This window comes from Halichoerus grypus, chromosome 3 (assembly GCF_964656455.1).
Source record: "Halichoerus grypus chromosome 3, mHalGry1.hap1.1, whole genome shotgun sequence".
Taxonomy (NCBI): domain Eukaryota; kingdom Metazoa; phylum Chordata; class Mammalia; order Carnivora; family Phocidae; genus Halichoerus; species Halichoerus grypus.
Window position 1 is genome coordinate 92,767,174 of NC_135714.1, and position 27,387 is coordinate 92,794,560.

The 27,387-nt window shown below is 37.5% G+C and overlaps 1 protein-coding gene across 40 annotated transcripts in view; it reads left to right on the forward strand.

The window, feature by feature from the left end:
- Nucleotides 1-27,387, forward strand: part of ANK2 (ankyrin 2) — a 628,385-nt gene that overhangs the window by 563,377 nt on the left and 37,621 nt on the right. For 14 of the 40 annotated variants that reach the window (XM_078069115.1, XM_078069120.1, XM_078069117.1 and 11 more), the window contains 11 exons: nt 3,448-3,550; nt 4,201-4,304; nt 8,761-8,796; nt 15,271-15,495; nt 16,994-17,092; nt 18,090-18,244; nt 20,649-20,860; nt 21,157-21,361; nt 23,729-23,825; nt 26,006-26,234; nt 27,035-27,160. In XM_078069115.1, coding sequence (XP_077925241.1) covers nt 3,448-3,550; nt 4,201-4,304; nt 8,761-8,796; nt 15,271-15,495; nt 16,994-17,092; nt 18,090-18,244; nt 20,649-20,860; nt 21,157-21,361; nt 23,729-23,825; nt 26,006-26,234; nt 27,035-27,160 — 1,591 coding nt within the window. The remainder of the gene's footprint in view (nt 1-3,447; nt 3,551-4,200; nt 4,305-8,760; nt 8,797-15,270; nt 15,496-16,993; nt 17,093-18,089; nt 18,245-20,648; nt 20,861-21,156; nt 21,362-23,728; nt 23,826-26,005; nt 26,235-27,034; nt 27,161-27,387) is intronic. The other 26 variants (XM_078069125.1, XM_078069145.1, XM_078069121.1 and 23 more) reach the window with 7 other exon arrangements.

Below are 27,387 nucleotides of genomic sequence, written 5' to 3' on the forward strand. Positions count from 1 at the left end.
GTGAATATATTACTAGAATACAAGTCAAAGACATGCCCCTGGCATGACTTTGTTTAACTGTCACAGCTCCACCTTGTGGTTGATGAAACATTAGCATGGTTTCCCCAAAGGAACCTCATCAGTCTGTGCATAGTTGGAGATGGTAGAAAAACCATTCTGATGCCTAAAATGTACATGGATGCAGGAGAACACAAATCAGAACAATTTAATGTACATGGATAAAAACATATCCAAGTTCTTATTAGTTAGATTTTGTGTCCATTTTATTTTATTATTGCTTACAAATTAAATTTAATGTGAAATGCAAAGTATCAATGAGCCACAGAAGCTTTTCCATGCAATAAAGCAAACACATTGAAATTTTTGGATATTCACTAGTTTAATAGGGTTCAAAAACTTCATTAATTGAACGTCTACTCCTACAGCTTACTAAGATACTGATTATTACATTTTTCAATGAAATTACAGACTACCTATGTCCACAGAGTAGTTTACTGTAGTGCAAAGAAGTAAAATTTAAGACCGTAACATAACTTTTGGCACAACCCTTCATTGAACAGCAAGTACAGACTTATACTCCTATAGATATGTGTTATTATAAATTTATTAACTAAACAGGATGACCTCTGACTTACCGAAAAAGAAATGTGTTGGATTGTAAAATATTTAACCTTGTTTGTAATGTTTTAAGTCAGGGTAGACTATTTTTTATCCAGAGACTTGAATTATTCCTGATGTTTGTGCTGGTCATTATTCCATTAGAATAATTTCTCTACTGCTGGAATATTCTAATTTTATTTATTTAAGTAAATTCTATACAGAAAAAAGAGCAGTTAGAAACTATAAACATTGATTAATCATCCAATTAGTATTTTAGAAGGCAGTAAACAGTAAACCAGAATAAAATCATAGAAGTAGAGATATTTAGGCATAGTTCCAGCTTACTCCTCCTTCCTCCCTCCCTCTGTCTCTCCAACTTTTCTCACTCTCTCCATATCCTAATATTTTTCTCTCTCTACCCTAATCTCCTTTTTGGTTGTAAGTCAATTCTATCTCTTTCTTAGTTTTTCTTCTCCCTCTCTATTTCTTGTCTGTTGGGGCTTTAGGAAAGACAAAAAATAACACCGATACCCCTTTTCCCCACCTGATTCAAACCAATTGAGAGATAGACCTGGGTATCAGGTAGATAGATATCACAAATCCACCTTTATTACTGGTATATTGAGTGCAAAATGCAGCTCTGTGCTTGCAGCCAAATGAGCTGTTTCATACCTCATTCCCAAGTAGACAGACATCCACCCAGTTCTGGTCTCTCCCTGAGGGTGGCAATTGGGACCTGGCTGCCTCCTTTCAAAGTTTAGACCTTTACAGTGGTGGCAGTTACGTTGTGCGCAGGCATGTCTAGTCCTATATACCTCTTGTTCCTTATGCATTTGTTCATGCATATCAATTTAGCACCTTTACATGCATAAAGTTACAGTTCGGACCTTTGAATTCTAAAGCCATGGATAGAGATTCAAGGTTAGGCCAGAGTGAATCCTAGCAGGCTGCAGCCTGTTTATGAAGTGCACCATCAAAATCCGACTGCACACCTGTAAAACCAGCCCCAATATCAGCTGCCAGGACTAAAACCCCTACGGATGGTCTCACTGAGGCGTCTGGGCTGCCCCTGCCTTGGCTGTGTCCGGAGCCTCAGTCTTCTTCAAGAACCTATATAACATAAAATAGTGAATTACCGAATTATATTTAGATTTCGTTTTATTATAAACAAAAATTTATACAAGATCAGACAGTCAACTCCTTTAATTCATGTCACCTACCTTCTAATATTCCAGGTCTATTTGGGGGGCATAAAAACTACAGCAGAGGGCGCCTGGGTGGCTCAGTTGGTTAAGCGACTGCGTTCTGCTCAGGTCATGATCCCCGAGTCCCTGGATCGAGTCCCGCATCGGGCTCTCCGCTCAGCAGGGAGTCTGCTTCTCCCTCTGACCCTCCCCCCATCTCATGCTCTCTCTCACTCTCTCTCTCAAATAAATAATAATTATATAAAAAATTTAAAAAAAAACTACAGCAGAATAGGATGGAGAAAGCCCTCAAGTACTATGATTGATCTACCAAATGATGATTTCCTCAAAGATAATTGAAGTTGGCTATATCGACAGCTCATAAAAATGACAGTATGTGGCTCACAAAATTAGGTCTATTTGCAAAATGAAAATAGCTTCTACTAAGAAATATGCTAACCTGACACTTAGTCCATAATTCTACAGTGCTTCACTGGCCAAATACCTACTAGCTGAAAGTAAATGAAACTTTGCTTCTATAAATATTGTGAAAGCTTGCATCTCTCTCTCTTTCCCTATGGGCTTTGGGCTACTATTTTGAATACAGATGTTTAATTCTTGGACTAATGTGTATAAAATACAGCTTGAGATATCAGTCTATTTGTCATTTGATCGTACAAATTGATTAGGAAGGAATGAACAGCACTTATGCAAATGTCAAGCTTTACCCATCACATTTGCATATATAATTCAGAACTCGGAAATTCAGGCTTCTCAAATCTATAAAGCGTCAATTCCCAAGGCCTAAATCCCATGTTGAAGCCAAACCTCGTTTTCGGCTGTGTCTCTGGCGGTTTGTTTCTGTGCTGACAGATGTGTCTGTGTCCTGGGTTGGTGCTTAGAAACGGTTTCTTGTGCTCTTGCATCTTATTGCCACAGCAACCAGCACTCTTTGGTGCCTCACTCACCACACAGAGGACATGCAAAGGGGAACAATGCTGCCCTTTGAAAGCATTGTTGGAGACACCAGAGACAAACAAGAGGAACTGCACTTCCGCAGGAAGCATGCATCTGGCCACAGTTCATTTCACTCTGTACCTTCCAGGGGAATGCACCCATGGTCAGTCATTCGCAGTTGGAGAGGAGGAGAATGAGGCATGCAGAGAATGGAAAATGAGCGAGGATGAAACCCATGCTTCCTTTCTGTTCTTTCCGAGGCGGGTCTCGTTCCTCCCCCCTTAATATTTTGCTTAGTTGCAGGGAGATTGACATTTACCACAGATTGAAGCAGTCTCTTCTGGCATAATTTCCTGTGTGAATCTCTTGTCCTGGCAGTAAGTGAGCTGCTGGTTTCAAAGATTTCTGGGGAGAAAATAAATCAGATTAGAAGTATCAGATTTTAACTTCTGGATTCCCTTGTGCCCTTGCCATTGAGCGCTAGGAACCAGTCAAAAGATGTGTTCGTTTAGGTGTTGGACAGAGAGGGAGGGCAACACAGAGACCTGTGTTTCCTTCTCCCGCGGTGGCAATTCATGTACCCCTGGAAGTTGCACTGTTAGCTAATAGCGCGCTTTTTTCACTCTCCTGCTCGGCTCATCCTTCCATCCTCCCAACCCTGCTCCGGCTGTTGGTATATGACCATGGCCTCCTGCCAACCTACCAGCCTCCGATCCTTCAGTTCCGACAGGTCTCACACCCTGAGCCATGCCTCTTACCTGAGGGACAGTGCCATGATTGACGACACAGTTGTCATCCCCAGCCACCAGGTACGTGACTTTTTACTTTGTCATTTCAGCTTTCTGGAGAGCTTTCGGACGTTCCCTGTTGCCGGAAATGTCCAGGGAAAGTTTTTCCATCTGAAAAGAAATCATCTTAATTCAGTTGACGACCTGGGCTAAGAGTTTGAGGGCTTTTCTAAAGTGATATACGGCTTGTTACTTCAGCTCTACCGAATTCTTCTGTGGAGATTATGTATAAAAATTAACGTCTTTATAAAAATCTCTGTTAAAGGAAAAAGTGAGATGGGGTGCATTTAAGATAGAAAATGAAAGGTACAGGTAAAAATACACCTTATATTTAAAATTGTTATCTGTTATCAGAAAACTGTTAGAGGTTGTTATGGAATATTTTAATCTTAGGTGTGATTTTATCAGTTTCAGCTGGTTGGATATAGAGAAGTAGATGTGAATACCTACTCTCTTTCATGATAATTACACAAATGTGGTCTTAGGTCGATAGTATAATTTAAATGGGAATGTATTATAAAACACATTTTAAATGGCTTGGTCTTACATCATATTTTTACATGAAAAGATGGTAATATCACCTTCCTGTGATAACTACTTTTTAGAGTTCACTATGTTTTATTTAATTGAAGGAAAGTATTTTTATTAAATCCAGTGTTCTTTGTATTTAGGTGTCAACTCTAGCCAAGGAGGCAGAAAGGAATTCTTACCGTCTCAGCTGGGGCACTGAGAACTTAGACAACGTGGCTCTTTCTTCCAGCCCTATTCATTCAGGGTGAGTAAATCAATATTATGTATCCAGATCAAGAGGTAAAAAGAGATGAGCGTGAAAATAACAGCTTTGTCCAGTAGCTTTAGCTGATGGCTAGCTTACAGGGGAAGTGACCTTTGTTTAAACTTGTAAATAACAATGCTTTATCCAGTGTGGACTCTACCTACACAAATGGACGAGCAAAAAGGGTTGAATTTAGCATAGAAAAACTATTGTTTTAAAATAACTAGTAGAATTGCATCAGACAGCTTGCTAACTAACCAGAATATACCAGTGGGCTCCTTACTATTCACATTTTGTCTTAAAGACATCTTAAAAAGAGGAGCAGGATCATTTGGTTTCTAGAAAGTTCTATGTACTAAGATTAACTGACTAGTTTAATAAATGCCTTTCCTCACATATTCATGCATTTAAAACAATGTCTACAGAAGTTTTAATCACAAAGATATATAGAGGAGTTCATATGCTGTTTGAAGTAGGGATATACCAAAAAGGGAAATTTGAATGCAACCAGTCAGGTTCTCAGTCACCTTCTAAAAGTCATCCAGATAATATGTAAGTCATTACTTAAGAAATGCTGCCTGTTTGTATAAACTCATTAAAAAGTAGGACTTTGAGTTAATAATTTTAAACATACTTAAAGATGTTTGTAAGGTGTAAGAATTCAATTATGTAGAAAATAATTTTCTTAAGGATTTTAAATTGTAACCCTCTTCACAATTGGTTTTTCCCTTACATTTTGGTAGTTTCAACTTGTATAGTAATTTTATTATTATATATAAACCTTAAAAATATTTTTCATTTAATCACTTTCATTTTCATTTTAAAAAGCCCCACTTGTATTTTATCTGTGCAGTACTTTGATATAAATTACTATCCCAAACTCCTTATCCATAATCCCCAGAACTATTTTGAGTGGTGGGTGCTTTCTTGTTTTTATTATTCTAAAATATTCTCTCAGAAAAGCATTTGAAGATATTGTCATTACAAATTTGGGAACTTTTAGTCTAATTTTCTACTACAGGCTCATAGAATATAAAATTAGTTATACAGATATTAAAAATAATCATAATACTCTTTTCCTTGTTAAATAAGTAAAAGCCAGTTCCTGATGCCAGAGTCATTTCAAGGGAGTAAAAACCAAGTTAAACCTCATCCAAATTTACTAACATATTTTTAGGTATAAAATGAGATAATTAAAATCTGACATCTGTACATTATTCTAAGAGCATAACATTACATTCTGCTACTAAATTTCTCAACAGTGCTAAGGAGGAAAAGAGGCTTGGACCTACAGTATCAGGGGATAATAAAATCTAGAAACCGTAATAAAATATTTGAAGTCTATATCCAGCCTACAAAGTGACAAGATTATTTTAGGCAAAGTGTGATTACTATCAGTAGCCGAATTTGCAAGAGTCAAAGTGTTATCATAATACTCCAGTTTTCAAGATAAATAATTTACTTTAAAAAAGATTTCTTAAAGTCTTTTAACTGCTGAAGGGCAATAAAATACTCAGTTTAAGGACATCAATATACATACCAGTTGTATAAAACTAGATATATGCATAGATACATGCATTCTAGTTGATAACTTATGATGAAACAGGATCATCCAGTGGTTAAAAGTTAACCACTTGTTAAGATAAGGGTCTTTAAGCTCTTGTTCTGTAATAGACCAAATTTTCTATGAACTTCAAACATGATCATTGATTGTAAGTAATTTTCAACTCTGGCTGTACATTAGAATCACCTCAGAGCTTTAAAAAATATACCCAGGTCCCAACTCAAACCAATTACATCTGAATCTCTGTTGTTGTGGCCTGAGCATGGGCATTTTCTACAAGCACCAATAGTCCAAATATGTATGTTTTATGTATACACCGTTAGAAAGGAACAACTTTGCCTGATAAAGCTTTGCTTATTGGGGAGATCTAGGTAATTAACATATACCTAGTTCTCTCAAATGCTTTTTTCTTAAATCTCTTCCATTCACTTATTTGTTCTTCACACATTGTTGAATTCTACAAAGTACCAAACTTTATGCCAGGCAGTAAGGAAAATAGATAAGTAAGATCTAGCCCTTACCTTTAAGAAACACACCTCTCTATCGTTGAAAGATAATCCGTGGAAGAGAGATAACATGATGGTTAAGAGTGTGCTTTGGAGTCAGACCAGTCAGAATTCAGCTCCTGACCCTGACACTCAGTATGTGACACTGGGCAGGTTATGTAAAATATCTGAGTTTCAGTTTGTCTGTAAGATGAGTGTTATATTATGGACCCCAGAGGGGAGCTTTATGGATTAAATGCTTCTTAAATGATTAGCATTTTGCCTAGAAAGAATAAGTACTCAATAGATTATTTATATAACCCTCATATACATCTTCCAAATCCTTCACCAATTCCAAATCAGTTAAGCAGAATGTATTCTGAATCCTCTAAATGACAATACCACTATAGTACAATTCATAATGGTAATGTTGAACTTGTTATTTTTATCAGGTAATCTGTCATTTAGTTAGGTCTCTAGCATTTGAATGAACACAATGCAACAGATGACTCTAATGGGATGAATACTTACACTGAAAACACAATGATTTTGAGTGTCATGGTATTTGAAAGCTACCATGGTATTAAAGTATATGAATAATTTTCATAATATCATCTAATAATGATTTCTTTTTTTCAACTTGTTCATTATACATGAGGCACCTGTGTAGTAGTTTTTATATATTTTTTAAGGAACTAAGTTTTTCTTTAATTAATTGAGAGAATTCTTAAGCCACTTCAAAATCTGCCCAAAATGTAAGAGATAAATGATTTTTAGACAAAGGAGATAACAAAGTCAGCTTTTTTATGTACATGCCACTAATTTTGTGTATAATGTTCTATTTGATTCCATAAAGGGATTTTAGAGTAATAGAAGACACAGCTTCTACCAGTAGGCAGTATTAGTAATTTTCTTTTATTTTTCCATTGACTAATGTCGATGACTACAAAAGAGTAGGTATCAGTGCTTAAAATAATCTGTTCTGCCCAATATATACAGCAAATATCTGGCAAAAGAAAGGCTCACAGTAATATTTTTGTTTTTGTTCTTTGGATTTTGGATTGTGTTCCTGATTCACAGTCTAATCAGTTTCTAGCATCCCGGTCATGATCATACCAACATAAGCTTGGGCAAGAATTTGAATTTTATAATTCTTCTCCATTTCAGAAGTGCATAATGAATTAACAAATGAAAGGCACAGTTCCTAGTAATAGTTTTATGATTCATTTTAAATGTTATTATTTCAATGGTATTATTTTTATAGTTCCTTAATGCCAGCCAAGTGCCAGCAATTAAATGCCACTTCATGATGTTATGCTACTAGAAGTCCATAAAAAAGGGATCTGTTAAAGGACTTCTTTTTCATAAACACATGTTGACAATTTTGCTGTGAACCTAAAGCTACTCTAAAAAATAAAATCAGTTAAAAAAAAACCTGTGCCGGCAACTAGCTCAAATAGTGGAAGTTGATCTTAGAAACTCAAGGAAGTCAAGACTGTTTCTCATTTGACAGTATTAATATTTATCAAATACCTAGATCAGTTAATTTAGTTGTTTAAGTATTTCAAACACCCTAGTTTTTTTAAGGTACAGGAAAGTAAATTCCTTTGGATGAAGAAAATTATTTTCTAAGTGCAAAACAACTGTTCTGTAAGGTTGGATTTCTGGTCCATTCAGCATGTATCCTTTTGTATATTGTCAGGTGTTGAAAACGCAAGTGAATCGTATGAAAACTTACAGAAGGTTTTACAGAAGAGCAGACTCGGGTAGAAGAGGCATGAAAGGATTGTAAAGTGGGATTAGACAATATGACCAGTGAGGACAACAAACCACAAAGCAGGGAATGAAAGTCTTGAGAAAAGCACTCTTTGCATAGTTTTTTGTTACCTACTAGTAGGTAATTAATGTTACCTGCTCTACCTTAGAGTTGATGCTACTCTTTGTCACTGAAGCTAATCTTTAAATTGTGCCTCTTCTCTTTGTGTTTCTTTGGTAGAAGCCCAAAAGGGCATTACCATTATTTTGAAAGTATTAAAAAAAAGTGTGAATGAAAAGTTTGGAGACAAACTATGTCCATCAAATCGAAGACTCTGTGATGTTCATTATAAGAACCTTGACGTTTTGCATCCCTCCCCCAGCCAGTGTTGAATAAGGCTACAAATCCAAATCCAGTGACTTTATCCTATCCCCAGTTCCCTCAACTGGGAGTCACTGTGAACCCCCATACCTTGCTCTTCTCTCCGCATTTGCATAGAGCTATATCTCATTTGTATTTCCATCTTTTTTTCAATGAATACTGTATTGGTGTATAAGTAATATATTTCAGTTGAAAGTCACTTCTGATTTCCTTCTTTATATTTCACTTTATCCATTCCTTCTCTGTGCTAAAGTATCTGTTCTGTTGCAGCCGCTCCTCTCCATGTCTTGGTCGTGACAACAGCAGGTGAACTTCTGCATAATTCCTTCTCTGACCATGTGGCCTCCCCCTCTGCCTCTTTCACCATCGCCTTCTGCATATACCCTATCTCAGGATGCTTTAGTGTGAAGATACCTAGCCAGAGAGACAGAGAGAGATTTATTTTCTCCAAATTGTGGCCATTGCTGAATTCCCTTTCTCTCTGGTGGAAAGAAAGTGGGTACTTTTTAAAATTTCTTTGGAAATCAGGCGGGCTTGCACCAAAATTATTGTAGACCTACTGTGAAAGCCTGTTTTGGCCATGGGTCTCCACGTCTCCATTTCTTTTTTGAGAAAAAGTGCTACATAGAGCTGAAGAATGTCATTTCTGGCAATTATGCAAATTGGGTGAGCTATTTTAAAGTTATATTAAAGGTTATGATTTTAAGTGTCACTTAGCAGGGTTTTTTTTTTTTTTTAAGCCATATTCTAGGTGACCCAAAGGCTGAAAGTTTATTAATAGTGCATTTCCTTTCTAGTACTGCTTTAAGTGCAACCTTTTGATATTTTGGAAATTGTGCTATAGGATGATGCTAGTCAGTGTTCTAAAAATATCTGTTCTTTATTATTTCAGTGAGGTTATTTTTAAAGGTTCTTATCAGACTGCTGATGCTAGTATTTTTTTTTTAAAGATTTATTTATTTATTTGACAGAGAGAGACACAGCGAGAGCAGGAACACAAGCAGGGGGAGTGGGAGAGGGAGAAGCAGGCTTCCCGCTGAGCAGGGAGCCCGATGTGGGACTCGACCCCAGGACCCTGGGATCATGACCTGAGCCCAAGGCAGACGCTTAACAGCTGAGCCACCCAGGCGCCCTGCTAGTATTTGTATTATACAGTCATGCACCATGATACTACAGATTGTCTACAGATAAGACAATTTTTATTTTCCAATTTTGGAAATTTTGTATCCCTCCTTTTACTTTTTCTGAAACACACACTAAATATTATGTTTCTATACATGAACACAGTGAGTGATAAATAATTGATTTTAACAAATTAGAGCCAATTTTTTCAAAGCGATTTCCCATCAGTTTTTCAGTCTGTAGAATTCGGAGGACGAGGAAGGAATTAAGGGAATTACAGAGGAGAAAGAGCTCATGATGTTGTTTTCTCACATAAACCCAGAAATCAGATTTAATTTAAGGCCCTCTTGCTATGTATATGTGGATCACTGAAGCACCCTGAAGACTTTTTTTTTTTTTCCTATCTTCACCCAATAACTAACTCTGAATGCTGTAATCTCCTCCCTGTCCCCACCCCATGGTCCTGGATGAATTAAAAGTAAACCTGAGGATTAGTAAATTTTGGGGTGGAGGACATGGTCCTCAAAAGACCAGAATCATTGTTTTCTGCTGCCTCCTCTGAAGCATGTACCTGTTTAGCTAATCAAATTGTGTATTTGTAGGCAAATCCTCTGCGTAATAATGGCGGACGGCTTTTGCTTTTTATTCTTTTTAAATTGTGATAACACTGTATTCTCACAATTTAGAAAACTTCAATAAGAATTTCTATTTTGCATGATTGCTGAATTTCATTTGGAGAGTAAGATATGCAATTAAAGCTGAGTATAGTCTGTGATAAATTTTGTCTGTGCAGTCGTCAGTCAGTGTTGAGTGCAACGTGTGTCCACATTTTCTCCAAAACTGTTCGTTGACTGTTTTAACCATACAGCAAAAATAATATATCTTTCTTGGAGTAAAAGCAGTTTATTTTCCAAATAAAAATTCTTACAGAGCATCTGACAGTCATGACACATTTCAGTATGTTTCCTAAGCTTAGTTAACAGGAAAGGGCACATAGAATTTTAACACCAGATCGCCGTAGAGTTTATTTAGCCAAGGTCTCTCATTTAGTGGATGAGAAAACTAAAACTTGAAGACAGGAAGTGACTTGCTTGAGGTTACAGCAATAATTCAAGACAGAGATCAATTTAATGATAGATGGCATCCAGGAAAGAGCATGGTACTTGCTGCATTTTGTGCTCTGTGATAATAGTACCTTTATAGCTTATTTAAATAGTGAAGTTCATAAACTAATAAAAACTCCACCATCACATTAAACTGCTTTAGCAAAGTTCCCGGTTTATTTTAGATACCCAATAAAAGTTAGTTTCTCTCTTTTTTAGTGTTGTAATGCACTATAATTTTTAAGAGATTCAAAATACATAAAATCATCTGGGTGTAGGGAAAGGAAAATGACGGGAACAAGCATTTATTGAATTCTAGATGCTTTACCCACACATGGTTTAATCCTCACTGCAACCTCAGTGGTAATATTACGATTCTCCCTCATCGACAGACTAGGCTTCAGTCTTCAAGCTCACAAGCAGCAGAGCTGAGCTTCAGTCCATACATATATCATCTCCCCTGTACATATTTAATTACATGTTTTTACTTTAATTCCTTTCATCTCCAAATGTTTGCAGGTTTATCTTGTCCCAGTTTTAATCTCCTGAAAATATGAGAAAATCATATTTACTTAATCATCTCTAGTATGTGAGCTGATTCATCTCATGACTCATAGCTTCCAGCCTTTCACTTTTTCCTGTGGTACAAAAAAGTAAATGGTCTCTTACAGTCTGTTTTTTACATCGCAGAATAACTTTACTAATTCTGCCACCTATCCAAATAGTGAGACCTTCTGATATTCTGGTATTTTTAATGAAAGTGTTCAAGTGCTTACCCAGTTGTATATTATAAACTATTGGGATTAACTAGCATGTTTTATCTAAAAGACTTTTCATCAGGACTTGAATCATTATTTCTCTTATTCCTTCTTATTTGAAACAAAGAATTCTTTTAGTGTACAATTCTGCATATTCAGCTTTTTTGTTAGTTGTTATTCTGCAATTACATTATTTGAGTTTGATTTCTGTAGAGTATTTTCTTGCTGAATTTATAAACATTTATCAATTTTGACAATTAATATTCAGTTCTTCTAACCTTTCTGTTTCTCTCTTGACCTCTTTCTCTTTTTCTTTCCTCTCAACTCTCCTGCCTCTGACTCTCTCTCACTCCCTCTTTCTCCTCTCCCTCTCCATCTCCCTTCCCCTCACTCGACTCTCCCTTCTTCTCTGGCTGAAGACAATTCCCTCACCAGAACTTATCACTTTTGTTAGTCTGTTAGTTCCTTTAGTTAGTTGAGAAAGACACAAAGGCTTATTTTCCTTGGATATGTAATTTTTCTTTTCTCTGAATTGCACATATTGGCACCTTACTTTTCCCCATTTGCTGTGGTTGGGTGCAGTATTTAAATATTACTTTCCAGTTCTATAGGATGCCGAGACACTTAGAGTTAAATATATCTACTTGCAGATTCAGTCTTTAAGTTCTTTTATTTTGATTTTCCAATCTTTGGTCTTTCTTCATGAAATTTTCACCCCTGATAAAATTGTTTCCTGTGTTATATTCGAACTCTTGATTTTTGGTTGCTCCCATTTTCTACTAATCATCTATCAGGGGGAAATAAACATATCGGGTCTCTTAGTTGGGAGCAGGAAAAGACCTGTCGAGGGATATTTAACATTGAGTATCGTCCTTCCCAACTATTTTGCTATTTTATGAGCTGAAATATCGGAGTCTAGTAATTTGAATGAGTTCTGACTGGATTGGTTGTCCAGAGACCAAACCATTAAATTACCTTCAATTTTGCTGCCTTTTCTCTTTATTAGATATAAATATATACTACTTCTTACAACTTGCTCTTCTCATTCTTCCATTCATTCACTTATTCAACAATTATTTATTGACTACCTACTATGTGCTCCATGTACATTGTGCTAGGCACTGGGGGGACATAGGAAGAACAAGGTCACTGCCAGTATGGTACTTACGTGGCTCCTGTTTGTGGTTATAATTCACTTCTGATTGACCAGGAAATGAAGTGATTCTGAGTAAGTAAAACCATCATGTGAAACCTGGGGCTCAGACTGTGTGCTGCTTGGCAGGAGCAATGATGTTTTCACTTTCAGTGTCCTCAGTTCCATGCAGGGCGCCCACCAATAGGAGGGTAACAAACATTGCATGCTTCTCAGGCATGGAAATGGAAATTATGGAGTAAATGAGAACAAAAGAGGATTTCAAAAGGAACAGTCAATGACACAAAATCAGAGAAAGTAATCAAACGTGTAGTTATTGAAACATTGTTACAGCTAAGAACATAGCTACTGTCATTCAACTTTTTAGAAGATGCACCCCTAGAAGACATTCTCCATATTTTTCTAGTTGGGGACATCATATAGGCCATAAGTCATCACTGGAATAAATATAGTGGAAACACAGTAGCATGTAATGTAAGTGTGAAAGTTCCCTAAATGCCTTCGAAAGGTAGAAAGACTGGTAAAATTGAGTACGTGTATTATAATAATTTCTTATGAGTTTGAGTCCCTGTTCTGTTCATCAGTGGTGACGGTAATCAAAAGATGAAAAAAACAATTAGGGAAAGTCAGAAATATTGCAGTGTATCTAGAGAAACACTGGTTGAAACTTAGTAGCTTTGCCCCTAGTTTTTATAAAAATTGACATTAATAGCATGGTCAAATAAAAATAAATAAAATGGAGAAGAAACTTCTGTATTCATCTAGAAGTGTTATCAGTTTTTTTCCATTCTTTTGAGCAATACTACATTTTAAAACACAAATAGAAAAGATTTTTTTTTTAAGAATTCATACTTGGACTAGTAATAAGAAAAGCAGCCAACCTTTTTTCGTTGTTTTTTTTTTTCAATAAAGACCAGAAACATCCATTCTTGAGTATTGAACAATTGATTATACTCCCCACTTTTTGCCCTCTACTAAAAACTTGGAGGGCTGGGTGTGAATGGTAGTTCTGGGCTGGCTCCTGCATGGGGGAAGGATGGTGACAGATCTACTTGTGGTCCCATTCTGCATGATGGGCTTCAGACAGGCACTCCAGCTCCTCTGCATCCATTTTTATTACTAGCAGTAGGATTTCTGTTTAATAGCATGCTTAACGAATTCAGTGTCCTGCTATGAAGAAGATGTTAACGTATTTTTCATCACTTGTCTAAAAATAACATCAGTGTATTGTGTTTCCTATAACTTACCTGGATAAAATATCTTTCACATGTTTTAAATGTTGTCATGGATGCAACATCTAGACATGGTGAAGCTGATGTAGTTCTTGTGCTGGTTAAGCTAGAAGTAGATCCATAATACACCTGTATGTTGCTTTCCTCTTTGTTTTGGTATATAAAATCTTGCAAATGCGAGAAAATTGGGAAAGACAGTAATGTCATCTGTATAAGGGTGTACACACTGTTTGTTTGTGTCTTTGTGTATCTGTGTACAGCACTTGGATTGCCTGGTTTAATTTTCGCTCCTTGTGGAAGTGAGCGCCTCCAAGACTTAAATGAGTGTTAGGACTATCAGAGTGACAAGAAGTCGAACTAAACTGTATCAGGATCCATTAAGACCATCACGCAGGAAATAACCTGGAAGTTTAAAACTAATCCTTTCTCTTGGTACACTTAAACAGTCACTTGGATTATAATTCTTTTATGCATGAACAATTAACTTAGTAAAAGAGCAAAATAATAGCCAGATAGAAGCCTTTACATTTCTAAATTTTTAGCTGTGATTTTCCACATGCAGTTCACTATAATTTGGGGAAAATCATGAGGCACAGATCTCTTCCATCAGCATGAGCCCAGGGTTTCTCTCTTCAAAACACAGAGTGGAGGGGATTTATAATCTTATTTCCTGCCCACCCCATCTTTGCTTCAGTTAGACCGGTATGGCAGAGAGCTTCCTACTTAGGAACTGAAAAAGTACATGTCAACCAGTAAATTGATTCTATCCAAAACATTTAATTTTTTGCTTCTCCTTCTCCTTTAGAATGCAGTAAGTTAAAAACCTGCATCCTGGGTAAGATGATGTTGGAGCAGGATGCATGTACATGTGTTTGATCTTGGGAGAAGGCCTATGAATCTTTTTATTTTAAGTCATAGAATTATATTAAAATGGGTTGGACAAGATGTAATTTTGAAAAGTCAGATTGGATTAACTTAGAAAAACTGCAATTTGTTCTTTTCTCTCTACTCTATCCTGACATTATTTCAGCATGTGGATTTTTCAGGACACACCCAGACAGAAGCAGAAGTCTTTGCATTTATAATGGAAGAAGACTCATCAGTGTTCATCATATAATTTCATTCCATTTTCTAAGTCAATTGGACAGATTTTTAATTTACAGTTTGTATTTAATATCACCGATGTCAACAAAAACCAGCCAAATTCTTTAGTTACAGATCAAAATAATGCAAGAACTAAAACAATGACAAAAACAGAAATAAAGTGAAATAACTTTTAAGGACAAATATTTTGCCCCCATGCAAATAAATTAAAAAGAACAAAGCAGTATGAGAAAAAGTTAACTTGACAAAGCTTGTTTATCTGCTTCTAGTATTTCAAGACGCAGCTCATCTTCTATTTTAATTTTTAGTTTCCTGGTTAGTTTTATGGTGGATGCTCGAGGTGGCGCTATGCGAGGATGCAGACACAATGGGCTCCGTATCATTATTCCACCTCGGAAATGTACGGCCCCAACTCGAGTCACCTGCCGCCTGGTCAAACGCCATAGACTGGCAACAATGCCTCCAATGGTGGAAGGAGAAGGCCTGGCCAGTCGCCTGATCGAAGTTGGACCTTCTGGTGCTCAGTTCCTTGGGTAAGGGTTTCTGATAAACCTCCCGCTTAGTCACCGATGAGCTTGTGTCCTCTACATGAAATCCCTAGGATGGAATGAAGAAAGGTACGTCGGTAACGTCGTGAAAGAAGATTGGCCCCTGTGAAATTAGTTAAAAATTGGAAGTAGCACCTCGGTGCTTGACTCTAGTCACATGCTTCTTATTTTAAGGCATGAATGAGTTCAACATTCAGGTGAATTAGGATTCCTTCTCTTTGGATATGACGATAGCTGCTAGGCTCCCAACGTGAATGATTGTGTTTTAGCCAATGGTAGGTACTTTTTTTTTTTAATCCTGAGACTCACATGGTAAAGGCATAAAGAAAAAACACTACTCTATTCCAAACCTAAATTTAAAGTCCTGTGTAGTTATGAAACAGAATGATTATCTTTGGAAAGCAGTGTTGTCTTTATAGGATATCCAAAAATTTACTCCATGTGACTTGTCGTTTCTGTTATCAAAATTGCTATCTTGAGTCTTAAAATTACACTGGTAGTCTCTTTAGTTGTAGTTTTTATTAAGACGACAAAACCAAGACTAACTTCTGCCATGCTCATTTTAGCAATTTTGAGCGGAGGTTAGCATTTCTTCTTCCGCTTTGTACGGCTGTTGTTACATATGAAGTGGTGTCTCAATATGCCAAGAAATGACTAGCTGCCTCTGAAAACTGACAAAAGGATGAAGTTTTGGAGGGGGGCAAGTTTCAAAATATTTTGAAACAAATCAATTGTATTTAAGTCTTTTCATATCAAGTCTCTGTGCTCAAAAATTGGAAGTCCTATTTATCATGTACTCTTTGCTGGTGTTGTTTGGGGGAGAGGATTTGCTTTAGAACTTGGGGAAACGTTCTAAAGCCTTGTAATTTGGAGCAAATGATTAACAGGTTGCTGCAAATTATGTTCGCACCTGAAAAGGGGTGTCTGAAATTCTCCAATTATAGAAGCCACCTCCCATATCCTCCTAAATGGCCAGAGATTTAGGAGCCTGTGAAGTTTTGGGTTGCGTCAGAAATGCCATTATGGTTGGAATAAATTGCCCAATGATCCCTTTCATCTTCTGTACTAGGCCCCTTTCCCTCCTTTATGTTCAGGTAGTTTTAGGCTTTTTAAGAAACTCCACATCTGTTGAGGAATATTCATGAAAACATCTGCCCTCTCTGCAGAGTCAGAGTTTTTATTATATTCCCAACAGCTTTGTCTTTCCTGTGGAGCATATTTTTGTTGTTGTTTATTTTTTTGGCTCATGCCCTGGCAGTGAACGTTAAGTAGGGACAGATCCAACACCTAAGTGTCTCCTTCCACGCGCCTCCATTGTACACTCTGGGTCTCAGTTCCTTGCTCTTTGTGACCAATGGAGGGGGCAGAACCAAACGCAGTGTGAAACCACACTTCACCCTGTTGATCAGCCGGGGTTCTGTGGAAAACAATACCTGAAGCTTACTTATGTTCTTTCTTTCACTGCTGCTTTGGATGTACTCAGTAAACTTCACCTGCCAACGGCCCCTCCCCCACTTAATGAGGGAGAAAGTTTGGTCAGCCGCATCCTTCAGCTGGGGCCTCCTGGAACCAAATTCCTTGGGTAGGAGTGACTTAAAACAAATTGATGGCTGCTGGCCCCCATTCTTCTCCTCCTTCTGCAATATGATTTCTCTTTTTGTCATTGTGCCCATGACATGTCCCTCCCTATGATTTAAATTCTGTATAACCTATCTTTAGTGGACCATTTCTGACCCTTGTGGTATGTGACTTTTTATTTTTGAGTGACGTTTTTTATATCTTTTCCCTTAAAGTGCTGTGACCTTCATTTTCGTTTAAAGCATGAGATCTGCCTAGTTGTACTACGTGCTAGTTATTATGATGTTGTTATGATAGATTTGAAGTCTGTGTCAAAGCAACCTGGACTGAAAAATCAGAAGCCTCCATAAATTTTGAAAGTGAATGCGACCTGAAATCGTCAGGGCAGTGCATGTTCTGGATCCTGAGTCTAGTAGGCATGGGACACAATTGGGCTGTCTGCTGAGGTGCTGCTCAGTTAGGGCACGCTGTGTCCACATGCCTATTATTCCCTTTATTGAAAAAAAAATATGCAAAAAACCATGAGCGCATGTCTCTTTAGTTACCGAGTAGTTAACTTTTCTGACATCTTTTTGTTTACAACACATCCAATTACGCAACATATGAGCCATTTTCCTTCTCAACCCATTTTGTCATTTGCACCTTGTAGAAAATGTTTTAGGAGATTGGCACACATCATGGATATGCATGCACATTTCTTTTGGTTAAATGTGTTATACTTACATTGATCAAAGGAGAAGTTCCAGAATGCCACATGCACTCCCAGGGAAACATTATTTGGCTTAAGGTAGCAGCATGTCCCTTAAGGATTGGTGCCCCCGAGGTGGAGTGCTCCTGTGTGACCATCTGCTAGCTGATGGGCTCTAGAGGACAGCCCGCTATGCCACTGTCCCGGGAAAGAGAACAATTTCCAGGTCACTTTGCAACAGACAGAGTCAAGGTGCTTGTCTTGCTGTTGGTTAGATCTCGTCCACACTGAATGTTCTGCCTTACCGTGTCAGGCCCGTGATCGTGGAGATCCCTCATTTCGCTGCCCTTCGAGGAAAGGAGCGGGAACTGGTGGTCCTACGCAGTGAGAACGGGGACAGCTGGAAAGAGCATTACTGTGAATACACTGAAGACGAGTTGAATGAAATCCTTAATGGCATGGATGAAGGTACTTCATATGAAGGGTTTTAAAAGAATTCTAAAGTGGAAGCATTAAAATTATCTATTTCTTTTTTTTAAGATTTTATTTATTTATTTGAGAGAGAGAATGAGAGAGAGAGAAAGCATGAGATGGTCCGAGGGAGAAGCAGACTCCCCGCTGAGCAGGGAGCCCCATGCGGGACTTGATCCTGGGACTCCAGAATCATGACCTGAGCCGAAGGCAGTCGCTTAACCAACTGAGCCACCCAGGCACCCAAAATGATCTACTTCTTTCTTATGACCTAAGGGTGTGTCTATGTGTGTGGGGCGGGGAGGGGAGGTGGGCTTGGGTATGTGTGGTCCTTGTGTTATTTTACTGCATTAGAGGATAATATGACCTCCTGTTTAAACTTTCTATTAAGGAGATAGGAAAATTAAGTTCACTCAAACATCTACATATAATTCAAACAAGGCATTAGCTGGGGTAGAATTTTATATACTCTCCTACACATAGAGTTAAGGAATTTATTTTTTTTGTTGCGGCTTTGATGTCTGTAAATCCCAAATCCAGCTTGGGCCATCTAGCCATAGGTTGAAATATCTCAGTGTGACTGGAGGGAATTGGCTCATTCTCTGGCCTCCTTAGGCTGCATAAAAACGAAGTCCCAGTCCTAATACCAGGAGATGGGTTCCACTTTATTTTTTTTTTAAAGATTTTATTTATTTATTTGAGAGCGAGAGAGAGAAAATGAATAAGCAGTGAGGAGGGGCAGAGACAGAGGGAGAAGCAGGCTTCCCGCTGAGCAGGGAGCCCAATGTGGGACTCGATCCCAGGACCCTGGGATCATGACTTGAGCCGAAGGCAGACACTTGACTGACTGAGCCACCCAGGCACCCCATGGTTCCACTTTAAGTAACTACACAAATATGGCAAGTTCTTTGCCTAAGTGCCAAGAGCGTACCAAATTTTGTACAGAACTGGACACACAGTGGTGTGGCTACTTATCATGTTTCCCAACCTTGCAGACTGCTGCCAGAAGCTTCGGGTGTGGCTTGCGGATAGTAGGTGTAGCCGGACAGCAGCGGCTTTAGTATTTCTTTCTGCATCCTGCTGAGGTGGAATAAGAATAGAGGCCAGGCTCACCCTATCCAAGGGGTAGATGGAAAAAGAAATTATGCCCTCTAGATGCATAGGTCAGTATTTTCCAAGCAAGATAAAAAGAACAGGATTCTTCCTGATAAAGCTTGTTCCCTGCAATATTTAGCTGCTTCTGCTTCTTGGAGCCATTTCTTTTGCCTGCATTTAGGTTTAGGATACTTTCCTCTGAGATATTTACCTGTCATTAACACTGGCATCTTGTCCTTGACGAGTTCTGGTATAACTCTCTGTGTATAAAGCCTGTTTTAAAATAAAGAATCAGATTTTTGCATTTTTGTGTTCTCTATGCTTGGAAATGCATTCTTTTGTAAGTACGTTCTAGTGTTTGTCGGCGCATCAGTTTTCAGTTATGTATGATCAGATCCTGGGACTTCTGGCTTTTGCTCTCTAGTTATATTCAATTGTCAAGAAAAATATAGTTGCTGTTCCTGCCTCTAGAATGGATTGCAAATGATTTCCAAAAATAAACAACTTTCCGTGATCCCTGAAAATTCAGTGATCACCTTAGTGCAGATTTTCTGCCTTTTAAGCCAGTCTGATTTTTGTGTTGCTCTGCATATCTACACTAATGCGATTTACAAAGAGCCGCTTATCCTATCTTCCTGACAGTAGATGATATGGTTGGTCAGTTAATGGTTTCAGGGAAATACTCAAACCCTGAATTTATAATCACTGTTTTGTTTTTTTAGTATGTGACTCTTTCAGAGACAACCATGTCACTAGAATAAACACACAAAGACAAACCTTACCCTTACAGGACAGATTTTATTCCTGCACTATTGCCCTGAGAACTGAAAGGGCCATATTTCTTCTTAAAACCGCAATAACTGGTTGTTGAGCTAACTTTGAAATTTGTGAAGAAAAGAGGTCCAGAAGCGATTTCCTGTACCTCACGTGAACCAAGAATAGGATAGGTTCATTTCCACTCCGGGTTTGCCCTCAAAACCCCTCATTTACAAAGGCAGGCTGCCCTGCACTCCTTCTTCTGGAACTGGATGCTTTCCTTTCACAGTGCCCTGGAAAGACCTAGTTTCCACGGAGAAATAAAACGTGCAGACTAAATGCTGATAGGTCTTGAAAGACTGCAATTTTTTTTTTTTTTCTGGTGTTGTTAGGATTGGGAGTCTTGCTTTTTAAATTTTCCTACTATTTAAAAAAAAAAAAGGGTGTTTTGCTTCCACACTTATTTACTATTAACTCTGCCATGGAGTTTGCTAGAATGCTTTTGGAAGGAAATCTTTGCTGTATGAAGATGGGTCATTTCTTGTCTCAGTGCTGGATAGCCCGGAAGACCTAGAAAAGAAGCGAATCTGCCGCATCATCACCCGTGACTTCCCACAGTACTTTGCAGTGGTGTCTCGCATCAAACAGGACAGCAACCTGATTGGCCCAGAGGGAGGCGTGCTGAGCAGCACTGTGGTGCCCCAGGTGCAGGCCGTCTTTCCAGAGGGGGCGCTAACCAAGAGGATCCGTGTGGGCCTACAGGTATGCCCATGTTGGATACAAGTTAACCTAACATGGATTTTTACTCTAGTGATTCAAAATCAGCTTTTCAGGTGGGAAATACATGGTTAATGTGTCAAATTATCCCCAGGTGAGTAAGAGCTGCCCTTAGAGATTGTAGGTCTCCTAAAGTTTTATATGAGGGCTTAGTACTAAACTTATAATTGCCATATTTGAAGTCACCAAACTGATTTATGAGCTAAAAAGCAATGCATTGAGTAAGAAATTTGACATAAATATAGATATATTGTTAATGTTACTATTTTTTTCTTGAAAAGGCTCAACCTATGCACAGTGAGCTGGTTAAGAAGATTCTAGGCAACAAAGCTACCTTCAGCCCTATAGTCACTTTGGAACCTAGAAGAAGAAAATTCCACAAACCAATTACCATGACCATTCCTGTCCCCAAAGCTTCAAGTGATGTCATGTTGAATGGTTTTGGGGGAGATGCACCAACCTTGAGATTACTATGCAGCATAACAGGTGAGTCCCATATGACTATGTTAGTAGAAAGTTCTGAAAGGAGAAACAGATCATTGTAAATATTAAATTACCTTCGTCATCAGATACCTGTGAGGTTATATGCATTAATTCAGGAAAAGCATCCTACTTAACTAGGCAAGTGAAAGGTGAAAGGAAATTAATATTTATCAAATACAGCTTGTATGCCAAACTATTAGACCCTTTATATGTATTATCATTTCTGTCTTTATAGTGGTCCTGTGAGGAAGAGTTAACCCTATTTACTGAAAAGGAAGCCAAGGCTGAGCGAAGTTCTATAACTTGCCTGAAATCATACCATAAATATTTGGCAGAGTTGGAATTCAAACCCAAATTTACATGCCTCAAAACCCAAGTTTCAAGCCTTCATTGAAGACTTTATTTTATATTTTTCATGTAAGACTTCATCTTATATGAAAAATAAATAGCATCTTGAATAATTATACCCAGTAGTTCAAACATCTGTCTAGGAATTGGTTTGTCTTTATCATTGATCTGTTGAACTAACTTTGGAAAAACAAAGTAAAGGTTTTTAATGATTAACTGAATTTTGGTCTTTTCAATTAGAAGTTGTAATAGCTTTCAGACAACTACCATACTCCAGAAAGACATTCCCAGAACGTTGGTTTTTTCTGCTCAATCATACCACCACAAATGGTGAGAGGAAAAAATCTGCACAAATAACCTGTGTTAGGACTACATCATTGCACTAATTTCCCTATTTCACAATAACTACGTGTTGTTGGCATTCAGTAAATATACTGCTGTCAATAGGAATAATCACCATCCCTGGTTGTTTAGGTATTGTTAGAATTTTTTTTCCTTTCTCCTCCATATTGAAAGGAATGTTCACCCTTATTTTGTTCTCTAATTCTCCCTTCTTATTAGTGTTTTTTTCTGTACTTATGATAGCAGACCATTGACACCTTACCCCATAAATTTAATAATATGACAAAGATTTAAAATATACAGACTACAATGAGTATGAAAGGAAATCTTACACTTCACTTATGATCACTTTCCCAATTATCCATTTCTGATTGTTACCAGCATTCCTGGGTGTCATTCCCAGAATTTTTTTCCATGGGTATACGATTAACGTTTTATAATGTGCAACATAATGGCATGGGAGCAAAAGAAGGAAGACTGAAAAATGTCTGTGGCACACCTGCCCTTGTAGATGATCAAATGAAGATACCGCCTGGGCCTAGATGCCATCTAATCTAGTTATTCCAGCCATAGATCTTCTGATAGGTTTGCACTAAACAATTCCTTAAATTTATTTGTTAATTAAAAAAAAAAACATGTTAACCAGAGTTTTGGATTTTTGTGTTTTGCTCTGTTATATGGTTCTGCTAAGAATTCCTATTTTAGAGGCCTGCTAGAATAAGTTTCCATGAACTTTCTTTGATAACTCATTTCCTTCTTTAAGGAATTTTAGAGTCACAATTTTTCCTCATCTCAAACATATATTCCCCTACAATGCTTTAAGACTGTTTTATCCTTATCTATGCCAATGTAATTTCCCAGGAGAATGAAAGTCAATATCAGCCTCCATGGTGATCTTTCTGTGCAGAGGCCATCCTTCAGCACTCATTCACTCACCTTGCAGTATTACTGAGCTCTTAATATTTTCCAAGCATTTTTTTTTGCCAACCTTGAACTGCAAATTGAGAGGAAATTTTATTTCTTAAAAATATTTCCAGAAAATATGAAGTTCAGGAACAAAAGATTATTTGGATTTTTGTTATTTTAACAAAGTATTCAGCTCCTTGGTTGATCGAAGTAGCTTTTAAAATCATCAGCATTTTAAATTTAAAATGATCTTCAAAGCCTAGCAATTACAATAAAAGCTTCAGAGTATCAGTCAGATCTTAACAACAGAGAACAAACTGAGGGTTGCTGGAGGGGAGGTGGGTGGGGGATGGGCTAGGTGCTTGATGGGTATTAAGGAGGGCACTTGTGATGAGCACTGGGTGTTGTATGTAAGTGATGAATCACTAAATTCTACACCTGCAACTAATACTACAGTATATGTTAACTATCTAGAATTTAAATAAAGACTTGAAACATAAAAAAAAGAAAGTCAGAGACTAGAACACTTAGTAGGTAATTTGAGGCAGTTATTCAAAGAACCTCCCTTTAAGTTCCTTGAAAGGTAGTGTCTGCTGTTTGTTTTCAGTGTGTCATTTTTTAGCATGTGGTTTTTAGACATGTTGTTTCCAATATGTCATTCTGAGGGGTGGATGGGATGATATGGGTGAACACAGCCAGAACCACAAAGACTTTATTTTACAATTCAAAGCCTGGAGTTTTGCCTGATTTTTTTAAACAATCATATTATTTCAGGTGGAACCACTCCTGCACAATGGGAAGATATTACAGGAACTACGCCATTAACATTTGTCAATGAATGTGTTTCCTTTACAACCAATGTGTCTGCCAGGTATGGTTATGCAGCCCAGAAAAGCCCACTATGATATTGCCCCTCCCCATTGTCTTTTGTTTTGTTTCTTATGTTCTTTAAAAGTGAATCTTTTTGGTTTGCTTTTACACATCATCTGCATTTACTTTCATATTTTAAACTGGACTCGCTAGCAAATGTAATAGTGATGAGACAATAAAGGACAACCAGTCAGATTAAAATCTAAGAAAAAGAAGGGATTGTGACCCTGACTCTGGTTTTAGTAGCCATCACTGAGTTTTCCAGTCCCAAAGGTCTTAGGAAAGATAAATTTCCTGCTGTCAAAAAATAGCCTGAACTACTTTTTCCAACAGAGTAATAAAAACACAAAGCCCACCATGACTTGCTTAAATGGTTTCAAGGTTTCTGTGACTCTTATGCATTCTAACACATGTGCATATTACCCATCTATTACCCAATTACATATCACACATCTTCTAAAAGCTGAAGCTATCTAGTTTTGTGTCATGCACACACAACTCAGTTGATTACCATTAGTTCCCATTTGCACTGGGATTAAGGGATTGCTAAGCATGTCCCATTTAATTTGATTACTACAACAACTGTGTGACTTAAATAGAACAGGAGGTATTGTGGCCATTTTACAGATGAGAAAACTAAAGTCGAGAGTGGTTAAAACTTAAATTTATATTCAAGGGGAAAAGAAAAAGTAGAAATTCATGAATAAGTCAGTAATGGTACGGGGCAGTACCTGGGTGTGGTGTGGCACGTGTTTGTCCTTTCAGCCGCTCAGGCTCAGCTACTGAGTCTCGGGCTCTGTGAGCCAGTGCGATCTGCCACTCAGGCATCTACACTCTAATGCAAGCCATGGCAAGTTTTGCATGAGAGGTACCCCCAGAGGTATTAAAGAATTCAGCGGAGGGTATTTGCATCGGAATAGAGAGGATGTTTGAGAAGAGGTGACTTAAGAGACATGTAGGAAACTTATAGGCAGAATAAAAGTGGAAGAGAGAGGTAACATGAGCCAAGATGCCAAGATAGAATGCAGCAGGGTACTGGGGGAGAGCAACAGTGATCCATTTAGTCTGTAATGCAGAAGTAATGCAGGATTGTGCATTGTTTATGGAAAGCCTCGTGGGATAGACCGAGGAGTCGGTATTGTAAGTGTACTTAATACCAATGAATTTTACACTTATAAATGGTTAAAATAGTAAACTTTGCATATATTTTACTAAAAGCCAATAAAAAAAGTGAGATGGATCAAGAACTTAAAGAAAAGAGAGGCTAAGACAGTAGGGCAATCTCAGGAATGTTGAAAGATTGTGGGAAATGAGTCAAGAGAAGGAGGGTGGGTGATCATTGGTGGGGAAAGGTTTCAGAGCAAGAGGATGTGAACCAACCTTTGAAAATGTATACATAGCAAATTGAAAAAATGTCCAGGGTGGCCTCTACTTTCTCAGTGAAGTTAGCTTTCTTAAGGCCTCAGGTGAGGAGGGAGCTCAAGGAGTGTCATAAAGGTTTAGCGAAGTTACTCTACTGAATACCATGATATCTGAGGAAGAAGTTACCAGGCCATGTCACAGACTCAGCTGAGGCTAGAACTCATAAATTGGTCACAAAGCCAATGATTTCTTCTAGGGATATATTCAGCGATATTTAGAAGTTCTGGAGCAAAAGCAATTTTTTAAAAATGGTATTATTTCCCCTTGGTGACTAGAGAGGTTGTTGGAAAAGAATGATGAAGAAAACCTGAGTAGATTTTATTGAAAAGAGTTTCAGGAAATGAAACAAAGAGGAGAGGGAATCAAGGAAAATAGAAACTCTCATTCAGTGAGATACTTGTCATAATATCCAATACTGAGCTTACATGCTAGAAGATTCTAAAGCACTTAGATATAGTTCAGAAGACTCAATACTCAGAAGAGTCTCCAAGGAAGAAAATTACAAATACAGCATTTGATAGTTGATCTTAAACACCTAATCTTTCTCTTTTCCCCACATTCCCTTCTTCCTTCCCATCTATCCTTTTATCTTTCCTCCTTTCACTTTCTTCCTCTTTCCTTTAGTTTCTCTCATCTCCTTCTCTCCCTTTTTCCAAGAAACATTTAATGACTATTTTGACCATATTGAAGGGACTGTTGTTTTTTAATTCAACTGGTATACTTTAAATTTCAGATAACTGATCTTATTCCATTTTGTAGGTTCTGGCTGATAGATTGTCGACAAATCCAGGAATCTGTTACCTTTGCATCACAAGTGTATAGAGAAATTATCTGTGTACCGTATATGGCCAAATTTGTTGTGTTTGCCAAATCACACGACCCCATTGAAGCCAGGTTGAGATGTTTCTGCATGACTGATGATAAAGTGGATAAGACCCTAGAACAACAAGAAAACTTTGCTGAGGTGGCCAGAAGCAGGGATGTAGAGGTACTGTTATTTACAAAAATAATTTATGTTAACCTGTTGTTTATACCCTTACTAGTAGATTATATTTAAAATAGTATTTAATAAATAGAGCCATTAAAAAAGAAAAAGAACAGTCCACATTTTGATCAGTTAGTAGGTCAAGGTCCAAAGTCTGCCATTTTTGCCAGTTTGGATATAGGGATAGTCTCAGTGTATGTGAGGTGGTAAAAGGACTCTCTTAAAATTATCTTGGGAAAAATTATGAGTTATTGGTAAAGTATGTAAGTGACTGTAATAGTTTAGATATCTTTATCTTTCCTTGTTGTTTTTATTATTTTTAATACTAAAGGAAATAGTTGGGAAGTATATCCTTTGTGTAAATGTGAATGTACCATATCCAGGGCTTTTCTGCATTATTTATTCTTATTTCAGAATTTTCTATCTGTGGGCCTTTGGATATTAAAGTCAAGTAACCTGACTCATTACGATGTCAAAAATTACCCAATCAAAAATTTAAATTTAGGACTTAAAGAGATACTGGGTTTTTTTTGGGGGGGGAGGGTAACATGAAACAGTGTTAGAAATGAAAACATTAACATTAAATGCCACCGTGCATTTGAAGATTCTCGTACCAGTAAGAAGAGGGAGTATTAGCGCATGCTTTGTCACAGATAAGACAAAATGTCAGTCAGCAATGTAAAGATTATGTATGTATATTTTAAGAATTTTGATGTTCCAAGTAGTACCACCACTTTTTATGTAAATAATAAGTAATAATTATAGCTATTATGTTCTGTGTTATTTTTCTCTGTTTTTACCAGGTACTAGAAGGAAAACCCATCTATGTTGATTGTTTTGGCAACCTGGTGCCATTAACCAAGAGTGGCCAACATCATATCTTCAGTTTTTTTGCCTTCAAAGAAAACCGACTTCCTCTCTTTGTCAAGGTAATAAGACATGGGCTTTTGTAATGCATTTTACTTAAGATCAAGTAAGGATTTGACTTCCTTTAGTAGGAGACAGTTTTGCTTTTCAGTCATTACAGTAATTTTTTAAAACCATGTCTGTGAAATTTTAAAGTCCTATAAAACTGTTTTTATTTTTGAAGTTCAAATTCAACCTTCATTTTATAACTTATAGACTATGGTTAAGGCTGAGAATTAGGACAAATAGC